The sequence below is a fragment of the Pan troglodytes genome, chromosome 11 (assembly GCF_028858775.2).
Source record: "Pan troglodytes isolate AG18354 chromosome 11, NHGRI_mPanTro3-v2.0_pri, whole genome shotgun sequence".
Classification (NCBI taxonomy): Eukaryota; Metazoa; Chordata; class Mammalia; order Primates; family Hominidae; genus Pan; species Pan troglodytes.
The window spans coordinates 56009510-56023063 of record NC_072409.2 but is presented as its reverse complement, the minus strand read 5'-3'; the positions used below and the strand labels follow the sequence as shown (position 1 = coordinate 56023063).

The 13554-nt window shown below is 39.9% G+C and overlaps 1 protein-coding gene across 1 annotated transcript; it reads left to right on the top strand.

The window, feature by feature from the left end:
• The first annotated feature begins 2574 nt into the window (after window positions 1-2574).
• LOC112204418 (protein FAM74A7) lies at window positions 2575-9707 on the top strand. The gene is made up of 2 exons (XM_054659344.1): window positions 2575-3363; window positions 8610-9707. Exons 1-2 carry the CDS (start codon window positions 2901-2903, stop codon window positions 8624-8626), a joined length of 480 nt encoding a protein of 159 aa, XP_054515319.1. The 5' UTR covers window positions 2575-2900; the 3' UTR covers window positions 8627-9707.
• The last annotated feature ends 3847 nt before the right edge of the window (window positions 9708-13554 follow it).

Below are 13554 nucleotides of genomic sequence, written 5' to 3'. Positions count from 1 at the left end.
TTCTACAATGTTGATCCCTAAGAGTGATTTCCCTTTATAGATTGCAATATAATTCCAGTTGCATTGTTATTATTTTACAGAGAACTCCCACAGAAAAAACTTTCTGGAGGTTTTCCCCTATATACACACCTACATTCTCTGCCATGCTCACACCGTTGGCAAAATATGGTGCATCCAGCCACAGACCATCAAGGGGCTTGATAATTGCCTCCTCCATATACCTTCTGAGGTCGGTCAGGTTTATAACCATTCGTGTAACACAATTCATCCTTATAACTGGGCCTATGGCCTTGTGGCTTGTCACCTTTTCCAAGCAGGTGCTTGTCATCTTGGTTGCTCAGAGGTTTGCTGTGGCATCTTCCCTCACCTGCGGCCGGGCTGGCCTCCACCATGTTGCAACCAGAAGAGCCCACTTCCGTGGGGACAGAGCTTCCGTGCTCTCCACAGCCACGTCACGCTGCCGCTGTGCAAATGATGCCAACTGTAAATCCCAGAAAACTGCAAAATAATGCTGCGCCAGGCACAGTCAGTGAGGATTTAGAGGATGCTAACGTCTTTCCTAAGAAACGTGGGTGACATCGGCCAGGCACGGTGGCTCACGCCTGTAATCTCAGCACCTTGGGAGGTCGAGGCGGGCAGATCACGAGATCAGGGGATCGAGACCATCCTGGCTAACACGGTGAAACCCCCTCTCTACTAAAAATACAAAAAAATTAGCCGGACATGGTGGGGGCGCCTGTGGTCCCAGCTACTCGGGAGCCTGAGGCAGGAGAATGACGTGACCCCAGGAGGCGGAGCTTGCAGTGAGCCGAGATCGCGCCACTGCACTCCAGCCTGGGAGACAGAGCGAGACTGCGAGACTCTGTCTCAAAAAAAAAAAAAGAAGAAAAAGAAAGAAAGAAAGAAACGTGGGTGACATCACTCTGGTTCTAATCATTTTCGTGCTTCAGCTGCCCCCACTGGATCAGTGTTTCTGGTGAAACGCAATCAGTTTTCGGAGGGCCTCACCCTCCTTCACTGTAATGATGTTTGCAGTTCTTTCTTTCTCCTCTATGCCGAAAATCCAGAATTACCACCCCCTGTTCCCCATGGTTCACAATCTCAACCACGTTTCTCCAGTGACCACTTCAATTCACACAGCCATCCCTCAGTTCAAATATTGCCTTTGAACATCATGAGCAAGACCACGGCTCTTTGTATTTCTGCCACAGTTTCACACCAGTTACAGATTATATACATACTTCACGTCAATAAGTTTATTTTGTAAAGTGTGGTTTCTGGAGTCAGATGAACTCTCCACCTACTTGGTCTGTTACTTGGGCAAGTCATTTCTTGCCTAGATTTACCAATTTGTTAGAGTTATATGACTTTACTCCAAAATATTTTATTCTGTGAATTACATTGCTTTTCTTATTTTTTAAAAATTGTAAATCTAGGGATTTAGGCTTGGTTGTTTTTTTAAATATCAGTACTTATCTAAACAAGTATTTGAAAATTTTTCTTTTTTCTTTACATATTTTAGAAATCTGGCCAGGCACGGTGGCTCATGCCTGTAATCCCAGCACTTTGGGAGGCCAAGGTGGGCGGATCACCTGAGGTCAGCAGTTTGAGACCAGCCTGGCCAACATGGCAAAACCCCGTCTCTACTAAAAATACAAAAAAATTAGCCGGGCGTGATGGCAGGCACCTGTGATCCCAGCAACTTGGGAGGCTGAGGCAGGAGAATCACTTGAACTGAGGAGGCAGAGGTTGCAGTGAGCTGAGATTGTGCCACTGCACTCCCGCCTGGGCAACAGAGTGAGACCCCATCTCAAAAATAAAAAAAAAAGAAAGAAATCTGTTAACAGCCTTGCTATGAAGACATTTTTGTCTGTTTCTTTTACTTTGTGTACTTATTTAATATTAAAACCTGTATTATTGCTCAGCAAAGAGGAGAATTGTTTCCTTGGAGGAAAAAAAAACATCCTTAAGAACTTACTAGTTTAAAGCTGAGCATCTTAGATTTGAAGGTTGCCTTACCTTTTTAAAGATTTTTTTTATGAGTTGATAGGAAGTCCTAAAATCTTAGGAACGGAAACAATTGAGAATTACAAGTCAAATCATTGAAATGGAGCCATCTGACAGTTTATGTGTTCTGCTGTGCCAGTAGTGAGTGGGAACAGTTTCTATGTGGGAATATAATCAGGGTCCTGACTACCCCTAAAGGAGCTCTTTCTTGTTTGGTGTGAAGCCAATACACCAAACCGAGAGTGAGTATCAAACAGTGTGGGCTTTTTTCAATGGCCATGGAATTGCAGAAGTGGGAGCATAGCCTGCAAATCAACTTCTCAGAGCCTGAGAACTGAGGATTCTTAATGAAGGGGCTGGGTATACAGAGGAAAGGGAGAAATATTCATAGCTTTTCTTGGGAAGGGAGGTAGGTTTTTTTGGAATCAAAGAGCCACCTCTTTTCTGCCTGTTTTTGGTCTCTTCTGGCCATTGTCATGGTGATTGTCAACTGTCAAGGTGCCAGTGGGAGTGTCGTTTAGCATGGAAATTGGATCATAATGAAGCTAGAGGTTTTTCAGAGGTCAAGCTGCCATTGCGGATTTTGCCAGCTTCAGCCAGTTTAGTCCTAAGAAGGAACTTCTGACCCTAGACATCCTGTTTTCTAAAACTAAGCAGTTAAAGCTGAATGGGAATTTAGCTCTGTCACATAGGCATTGGTTGGGCAACAAAAGCAGGGTAGGGCTCCAGCTAAGCCACGTAGGCACTACGGATGGGCAACAGAAAGGTTGGTTTCTGGGCAATTCAGAGAAACCAAGGACAGCTACCCCCAGAACTCAGAGTAGCCAACTGGGCTGCTCACAGGAGATGCCTTAACTGAAAGGTGATCAGACTCCACAGGAGACCCAGAGAAGATGTGGAGGGAGCTCAGAGGCTGTCCTGGAGGAGACGTGGAGACAGCTCAGAGGCTGTCCCGGAGAAGACGTGGAAAGAGCTCAGAGGCTGTCCCAGAGAAGACGTGGAGAGCTCAGAGGATGTCCCAAACAAGAGAGAGCTCAGAGGCTGTCCCAGAGAAGATGTGGAGAGAGTTCAGAGGCTGTCCCGGAGAACACGTGGAAAGAGCTCAGAGACTCAGAGACTGTCCCGGAGAAGACATGGAAACAGCTCAGAGGCTGTCTGCAAGAAGACGTGCAGAGAGTTCAGAGGCTGTCCCAGAGAAGACATGGAGAGAGCTCAAAGGCTGTCCACAAGAAGATGTGGAGAGAGTTCAGAGGCTGTCGTTACTGCTGCACTTGGCTGTTTTTCTTTGGATAATTATTGCAATCAATTTTAGTAATTCAGGTGTTAAATCACAGTCAAGCACCTATTTACCTAGTGGTGAGTTCCTTTATGTTGTGAGTTCAATGTCATTTGTGGGGACTGTGGTCCAGGGAGGTGTTGGGAGGATGAAGTTTTTTCTGAGTGACTTCGCAAACATAAAAGTCATCTAATGAAGATGCTAGAAAAGCAAATATCCTAACTTCCTAGTCAGAAAAATGTCCAACACCATGTTTATTTAGGGGCAAAATTACGTATTCAGAAGAATTTTTCACAAAAAAACAGTGGTGGGAGAGAATTACACATCTGGGCCCAGCAAGTAAGACTTTCCCTTCACAATTGTGCTGTGGGATCCCAGGCCTCGGGGGGCTACTGCCGTCACCGTCCCCAGGCTGTGGGCCCCTTTGTCAGCTGCTCTTCTGAAGGCAGGTCTCCTGTCCATGCCTTCCCCTTTGCTGTCCGGATGGAGATTGGAGACGCAGCATCATATACAGCTGACAGGTGTTAACCTTATTAGCTAATTCTGTTTCACGGGACATGATTTATACACTCCATGGAAATGCTTCTCACTGCCTTTTTTTACCACTTCAAGGTAGAAGTAGGTAATAGTGCTAAAGTCATCTTACTAGAATAACAAAGTCCATGGTTTGTTGTCCCTAAAAATATTTGTATTAGTTTACTAGGGCTGCCATAACAAAATACCACAGACTGAGTGGCTTAAGTAACATAAATTTCTTTTTTTCTTTCTTTCTTTCTTTGTTTATTTATTATTATTATACTTTAAGTTGTAGGGTACATGTGCACAATGTGCAGGTTAGTTACATATGCATACCTGTGCCATGCTGGTGTGCTGCACCCACTAACTCGTCATCTAGCATTAGGTATATCTCCCAGTGCTATCCCTCCCCCCTCCCCCCACCCCACAACAGTCCCCAGAGTGTGATGTTCCCCTTCCTGTGTCCATGTGTTCTCATTGTTCAATTCCCACCTATAAGTGAGAATATGCGGTGCTTGGTTTTTTGTTCTTGCGATAATTTACTGAGAATGATGATTTCCAATTTCATCCATGTCCCTACAAAGGACATGAACTCATCATTTTTAAGAAAATGTGGCACATATACACCATGGAATACTATGCAGCCATAAAAAATTTCTTTTCTCACAGTTTTGGAGGCTGGAAGTCCAAGATCAAGGAATCAGCACATTTGGTCTCTTCTGAGGCCTCTCTCCTTCCCTTGCCAATGGCCACCTTCGTACTGTGTCCTCACATGATTGTCTCGTGGTCTGTGTGTGGTCTCTGTCCACATCTCCTTGTCTTACAAGGAAATCAGTCTTACTGATTAGGGCCCACCCATATAACCTAATTTTACCTCAATTACCTCTTTATAGGTCCTCTTTCCAAATACAGCCCTATTCTGAGGTACTAGAGGAGAGGACTTCAACATAAATTTGAGGCAACACAATTCTGTCCATGACAATTGTCCACCTTAGTTTTATGGTGAACCAAGGCTGTGAAAAAGACTTGACTTGGGGCCGGGCATGCTGGCTCACGCCTGTAATCCCTACACTTTAGGAGGCCAAGGTGGGTGCATAACCCAAGGTCAGGAGTTCAAGACCAGCCTGGCCAACATGATGAAACCCCATCTCTACTAAAAATACAAAAAGAATGAGCTGGGCTTGGTGGTGGGTGCCTGTAATCCCAGCTACTCAGGTGGCTGAGACGGGAGAATTGCTTGAACCCGGGAAGCGAAGGTTGCAGTGAGCCGAGACTGCACCACTGCACTCAAGCCTGGACAACAAGAGCAAAATTCTGTCTAAAAAAAAAAAAAAAAGACTTGACTGAAGGCAGTGACCTAAGAGTGAAGCGATAACAGCTGGCAACTGTTCCACAAGAAGGTGCAAAGCCCCTGCAGGCCTGGGAAGGTGCAGAGCCTGCACCTCAGATTTGACTCCTCTCATAGAATCATGGAATTTAAGTGAACCTCTTCCAGTATTAGGGAATCTTGAATGGAAACTCTAATATCTTAATCTCCAGTGTAACAAACTTTTACTACATTGTTCTCATGATGACAAATGTCTCATCAGAAAATGGCTTAAAAGTATAATTATTATGAAAGCAGACTGGCTTATTTAAAACAAACATAATCTGAAAACTGTAATCTAAAAAGTAAACATCCATATATATATATATATATATATATTCATTCATTCTCTTTGCTTTGAAACTTTCACTGAATGACCTTTGTCCGTTTTATCGGTCACCATATTTTAGTGGTGCTGTGCAGTGACTTTTGTAGAGTAATATCTCTCAAAGTGTGCAATGATCAATATTGTGTTGTCAAAAGATTCTGTAGTCAAAGAAGTTTGGAAAACTTTAATTTTTTGATTAAGCAAAGCAAGAAGTCTGAGTTTCATTTATTGGTTTACTATGAAAAGTGTTAGAGGCTTTATGATGTGCAAGAAGGACATGTGTCATAATATTTCTCAAACCTATTTGACTTCCAATACTTGCTTTTTTGTTTTTTCTTCTTTTGTGGAGAAATTTCAAAAACTTTGGAAAATACTTTTTAAGTGAGATTCAGGAGTTTGATAAGTAAGATGACAAATACTAAAAATATACACTCCAAATATAGACACAATGAATACTAAATAAACTCACTGTTTTAGTCAACATTATTCAAGGATATCCAAAGTTTTTCATGGCATAAAATGCACTTTTTCTTTTCAGTAATATGATACATGTGATATTTCTGAAAACTTAAAAAAAAATCATCATTTATATGCTCTCTTGTCAGTTTCGTGCTGTATTTTTGATGTAGAAGAAAGAATTTGGTATCTTCTCAGGAATACATTGTCACATAAAAATATGTAAACTCCTTCAGATAAATTCTCACCTTCTGCAGAATGAGTCAAACAGCAGGGGGAGAAGCTGAATCTAGTGTTCGCAGTGAGTGACCTGTCTTCCTCAACACTGTCATCTCATCCATTGTCTTGGATGCTCAAGAAATGGAACTATATAAATGTGGCTTCTGGCCTTCATATATTACAGTGCCAAAGCTTCAAAGAACCAGTTTTTATTTAATACTTACTTTGTTTCTTTGCATTTTTTTTCAAAAATACAATATGTTGTTATTAACTATAGTGACCATGTTGTGCGGTAGATCTCTTCTTGAATATTTTCCCCTCTCCTAAATGAAATTTTGAATCCTTTGATAAACATCCCCACTCCCCACCCCAAGTCCAGCCCCTGGTAACCACCAGTCTACTCTCTACTTCTATGAGTTTAGCTTTTTCAGATTCAACATAAAAGTGAAATCATATGGTCTTTCTGTGCCTGGCTTGTTTCATTTAACATAATGTCCTCCAGGTTCATCCATGTTGTCACAAATAACAAGATTTCATTATTTTTTATGGCTGAATAGTATTTCATTGTGTATATATACTACTTTTTAAAATTCATTCATCCATTGATGGACACTTACATTGTTTCCACATCTTGGGCTAATATATAAATAAGATTTAATGTATATGATGTTGCAGATATCTCTTCGACATACGGATTTCATTTCCTTTGGATATATACCCAGTAGTGGGATTGCTGGTTCATATGGTAGTTCATTTTTAATTTTTGAAGGAAACTCCATGCTATTTTCCATGATGCCTTTCCTTCAAATCTTCTCCAACACTTGTTATATTTTGTCATTTTATAATAACCATCCTAACACGTATGGGGTGATATCTCAAAGTGTTTTTAATTTGCCTTTCTCTAATGATTAGTAATATTGAGCATTTTTTATATGCCTGTTGGCCTGTATGTCTTCTTTTGAAAAATGTCTATTTGGATCATTTGTCCATTTCTTATTGAGTTATTTTTGGTTGTCTCTTCACTCTGCTAGCACCTATTTTGTATAAGACAATAATGCTCTTACATTTTCAAAATATACAGAAGATAAAAAACATATAGTAAGTATGATACTTGAATTGCAGTGAGACATTTAAAATTTTCCAGGAAACAATTACTGTGTTTTATGGTTATAAGGAAGAAACATGTACATCATTTTGGGGAAGAAAAAGAGAAATTATGGAGTGATAAGTTTAAATTGAGAAAATATCAACAAATACAATATACGAGAGAGGCTCTAGGCATTTCATTTACAAAAATATTGTCCAGTTTTTGTATGTGTGATGTGTGCTTGTTCCCTCTTTCCATATCTATCTCTGTCTGTCTTTCTGCTATGGTTTGAATGTATCCTCCAAAAGTTCGTAGATTGGAAACTTAATCCCTCTTCTCTCATGAATAGATTTATGTCAGTCCTGCCCTCATGAATGGATTAATGTCACTAGCATAGTAGTGGGTTCCTTATCATAAGCCCTTTTGCTCTTGCTCTCTCACTGTGTGATGCCCCCTGTCATGTTGTTAGGCAGCAAGAAGGCCTTCTCCAGAGGCCAGCATCATGCTGTTGGCATTCCTAGGCCTCAGAGCTAAATACATTTATTTTCTTTATAAATCACTCAGTCTGTGGTATTCTGTTATAGCAACAAAAATATTAAGACACTCTTCCTATTTCCCCTACTCTCCTTCCTCCACCCTCTTTCTTACACACAAAATGTTACTGAAATACCAGGAGTTCAATCTAGGTTCTGTTACTTGCACACAGAAAGCCAATCACTGAGACAATGAATATTGCCAAGGAAGAAGGCTTTAATTGCATGCTACAGCTAAGGATATGGGATATCAGTCTCAATTAGATCTCCTCAACCAGCCGAAATTAGGGGATTATACAGCAAGGAAGAAATGTAACTATGAGCAGGAAAACAGGAACTAGGGAGGGCTAAGGAAGCAATCATGACAAATAAGGAATCTGGCATCTGGCATCTCATTGTCTCGACACAGTGGTCTGATGAATTTCATTTCTTTGATACTTTTTGAGAGAGCTGAGAGTCCATTTCCTGAGGAAGAAACTCAGAGAAAACAAATGTAAGTTTCAAGCTTCAAGACCAGAAGGATTTGTTTCTATGTTTATATTTTTAAAATCTGTCTGTGGATCTATTGGGTGCATTTCAAAAACACATACAGAGGAAATCCCAGGCACTGTGCTAGAATTGGGAATACAATGGTGAGTTCAAAGAGGAATAATTTTCCTATTCTCATGAAGCTAATAGTATAGGATAGAGAAAGCAAACACTAATCAAAGAACCACACAAGCATAAGATTGCAACTACAACTAAAAACCATAACCATTCAGTTAAGCTAAGGAGGCCACCATTGTCACCCTTCTCTTAACCTTTAATAATGTATTTTACAGGTAAAATCCTTAAGTAAGTCATATTTGGTTGGGAAGATCAAAGAAATCACCCAGTCTCCCACATCCGAAATTGTGCAGTCTGGACTGTCAGGAACAAAAGTGAAAGAGAGACATCATCAAGGCTGGGCGCGGTGGCTCATGCCTGTAATCCCAGCACTTTGGAAGGCCAAGGAGGGCGGATCATGAGGTCAGGAGTTCAAGACCAGCCTGGCCAATATGGTGAAACCCTGTCTCTACTAAAAATACAAAAATTAGCCAGGCATGGTGGCAGGTGCCTGTAATCCCAGCTACTTGGGAGGCTGAGGCAGAAGAATCACTTGAACCTGAGAGGCAGAGGTTGCAATGAGCCAAGATTGTGCCATTGCACTCCAGCCTGGGAGACAAAGCGAGACTCCATCTCAAAAAAAAAAAAAAAAAAAAAAGAATGACTAAAATTAAGAAGATTGATGATTCCAAATATTCGTAAAGATGTAGAACAACTAGAACTCCCACATATTGCTGATGAAAATGAAGAATAATACATTACTTTGGAAAATACTTTGGTACTGATTTACCATATGACCCCAAAATCTCACTGGTAGAAATTTATACAGGAAAAATGAAAACATATGCTCACAGAAAGCTTGTATACACATGCTTATGGCAATAAATTTATTTATAGTTGCCTACCAACAAGTGATGAACAAATATATTTTAGTATCTTGATACTACTTTCTAGCTAGAAAAGGAATACTACTAAGCAAAAATAGAGGATGAAGTAGTAATATACATAACATAGATGAATTTAAAAACACCATGCTGATTGAAAGAAAACAATTATCAAATACACAGTGTAATATTCTATTCACAGAAAGTTTGAAAACAAAAAACTATAGTCTCTGAAAGAAAACCATTGGTTGCAGGAAGGTGGGGATTCATTGGCCACAAAAGGGACTGAGGAAACTTTTTATGGGTAATGGAAATATTTTATATCTTGATTGTGGCACCAATTATACAACTGTATGTACACATTTGTCAAAATTCTAATTGTATTATACACAACATGAGTGACTTTAACTGTCTATAAATTATATCTCAATAAAATTGGTCTTAAAAGATATATATATACACACACATAATTTAATATGTATTTTATATATCTCTCTCTCTCTCGACAATGGAGTGAAATGTACTCTTTTTTTTTTTTTTGAGATGGAGTCTCGCTCTGTCGCCCAGGCTGGAGTGCAGTGGCGCAATCTCAGCTCACTGCAAGCTCCCAGGTTCATGCCATTCTCCTGCCTCAGCCTCCTGAGTAGCTGGGACTACAGGCACCCACCATCACGCCCAGCTAATTTTGTTTTTGTATTTTTAGTAGAGATGGGGTTTCACCATGTTAGCCAGGATGGTCTTGATCTCCTGACCTCGTGATCGCCTGCCTCAGCTTCCCAAAGTGCTGGGATTACAGGTGTGAGCCACCGCTCCCCGCCTGTGAAGTGTATTCTTGTGGTTACATTGTCACTTAGCAAACATCCAGAATGCTAAATATCCATATTATTTCTCTTGTTTTGCCTTTCTCTCACTTTTTCTACAAGCACCATTTTGAAGAAAGCCTCATCAACTTTATTAATTAGATTTGTGATCATTTGAAGACACAGAAGATTTTCTTCTGCAAAATATAAAGTCTTCTTTCATCTGCTCTCGTGATCCTTTTATTCTTCTGCCAAGTGATGTACATTAATTGATCAACTGAGTTATGCATGCATTTACTTTTTCACAGATCTTTGTTATGCCTTTACTAGTTCTATGCTAGGGATATGGTATGACATTGAACAGGATCAATATGGTCCCTGCTTTCACAGAGCCCACACCTAATGTGTGGATAGTCAGAACACAGTTACACAAACACAAGTGGGAAATAATTATAACATCTGATAGATCTGAAGTCAGTAGAAAAGGTATTGAAATGGAGAAGTAGAAAGGGGCCTCGCTTTGATAATGAAATCAGAGACAGTTTCCCTGCAACTTCCTTGGAGGGCAAAAGCCATGTCCTTTCCTTCTCCTACCCCACCACTGACCCCAATAAAATACCGAGAACAGAATTTTCACTCAATAAATTACCTTAAAATGGATTTCAAAATATTTATAAAGCACATTTGTGTCCATTAAAGTATGAAAGGACATGTATTTGGAGCATAAAACCCAGTACATGATGGAAACATCACATAAATGAGGATCAGGAATCTAATTATGTAATGGGAAAATTTAAAAGAAATGTCAAGCTGGATAGAGTGTATTCTAAGAAAATGAAAACATGTATAATAGCTAAATATTTGGCATTTGAGTTTGGGATGAAAAAATAGATGTAAAAGAAACAGTTTCCTTAATTAAGAATTTAATTTTGTGGGGCCGGGTGCGGTGGCTCACACCTGTAATTCCAGCACTTTGGGAGGCCAAGGCGGGCACATCACGAAGTCAGGAGATTGAGACCATCCTGGCTAACATGGTGAAAACCCGTCTCTACTAAAAAATACTAAAAATTAGCTGGTCGTGGTGGTGGGCACCTGTAGTCCCAGCTACTCGGGAGGCTGAGGCAGGAGAATGGCGTGAACCTGGGAGGCAGAGCTTGCAGTGAGCCAAGATCGCACCACTGCACTCCAGTCTGGGTGACAGAGCAAGACTCTGTCTCAAAAAAAAAAAAATTAATTTTGTCCTTTGGAAGGAGAGAAAGAAAAGGCAGTTCACGTAGACCATCACTTGCCTTTTTTAGTTGCAGCAAATGCCAGTTTTTAACCGGATATGTTTGCAATGTGTGAGTTCTTCTCCAAGTGCTAGCTAGGATGAGCTTCCATACACCGCACCCCCAGCTGTGGTAATGCTTTACTCATAGCCTGTCTCTCATCCATCTGCCTGAATTCCTGCAGAACACAGTTGGACCAGCAGCTCATACTTAATCTTCTCATATGATATTAACATCACTGGTCTCCATTTGTTATTTACATCTTAAAGCCTCCAGGCTGTAATTGTTTTACCACTGTATTTCATTATTTAACAGCCACTACTTTTATGGAAAAAAATGTGTTTACTCCTGTATCTCATCTTAATGTTTCACTAACTGCTAAACTCACATTTTTTGTTCATTTGCATTGTTTCGAGAATCTAGATTGTATTTGTCTTTGGAAACAGTCACAGCCACTTCCAGAGGTCATTTCCCATAGACCCCAAACTTCTCTTCTCCCAGCCTTGGAGGTGCTGGGTTCTGGAAGGAGGAGGCAGTGAGTCCAGAAGCCCAGCCATATCAGGATGACATTTACCATGCATCAGTCCTCGTGTGTCTTCAGCGTCTCTTTCACATGTCTGTGTCCTTGGAGATTGCTGAAACAATACTTGCTTGTCTCTGTGTGTTCTGAGTGTGTGACTATTTGGCCCTAGGAGTCTTCTCAACAAAGAACAATTTCTGTTGTCTTTTTCCAAAAGACTTTATGAATAAAATGAAAATATGAGTAATATAAAATCAAAATATATTTTGATTTCTCATTTCAAAATTATCTACCTCTATAGTTTAATAGAACTCAATTATTGGCCCCAGAAGATAATTTTTTTCCAAAAGTATTTTCTAAATAATAACCAGTAGCTGACTACATCATTTATATATGTCACATAGAAGATCTCCACAGTATATTCTTCAAATTCAGCTCAGATAATCCATGGAATGCTCAAGTTCCCTGTAACAAATTGAGCTCCTATATCTCTGTGGACTTATAATTGACTAATAAAAGTAAGACTTGTTTGCTAATGATAAAGATAATTTGTAAAAAATAAATCATTTTAGTTTGACCATGAGACGCACACATCCATTATCATTAAATGTGAAAATCTAGAATATATCCAGTTAATGGTCAAGTATCAACTTTATGTCCCACACTTGCCATGTAGAAGCTAAGCTTTTAAAATGCAGAATTATTTTCTACTTTTCTGTTATATGCATATATTATAAATGACAAGTATTTTAAATACTGGATTTTTTTAAAAAATTGCTTTATTTTCTTCTGTTTTGACAAAAGTTGGCTTTCAAGTTTAATTAAGTTAAAAAAAACGAACAACAAAAGTGTATTCCAATGGGAGAGAGATAAAGCATCTTTCTTATCTAAAATACAGGACCAGGCGCGGTGGCTCATGCCTGTAATCCCAGTACTTTGGGAGGCCGAGGCAGGTGGATCACCTGAGGTCAGGAGTTCGAGACCAGCCTGACCAACATGTCTCTACTAAAAATACAAAATTAGCCGGATGTGTTGGTCCATGCCTATAATCCCAGCTACTCGGGAAGCTGAGGCAGGAGAATCACTTGAACCCAGGAGGCGGAGGTTGCAGTGAGCCAAGATCATACCATTGCACTCCAGCCTGGGCAACAAGACTGAAACTCTGTCTTAAAAAATAATAATAAAATAAAATATATATTTATATATGGTATATGAATTTGATACATTTTGCTTTATTTCAGGACTAATGTAATGCTACAGAAAAGGAATGACTCTAAACTCGCTTAATTTCTCCTGACTATAAATAGCCCTTGACCACTTTCAACTTTCCCACTGATAACTCTATAACATAGGGCAAGTTACTTGACCTCACTGAGCCTATTTTGTCGTCTATAAATCAGCTAATAGGACCTAACTTATAGGTTTGCTGAGAGGTATAAGTAAGACAATAGAGTCTAGCATATGGTGGGGCTCAACAAATATTAGTACATTACTTACACTTTTTTTTCACCCTGCTATGCCTTTCAGTTTATTTCTACTAAACTCTAAGTTATTAAAATACAGGCTGAAGTATTATTAATTTCCCTCTGTGTTCTCCCCAGTTCCTATCACAGTGCCAGGGACACGCAGGCCCCATAATCCTTCATGGTCAATTGAACTGACAGTGAACTATGTCTTCGTCCATTTGGGATGCTACAACAAAATACCAT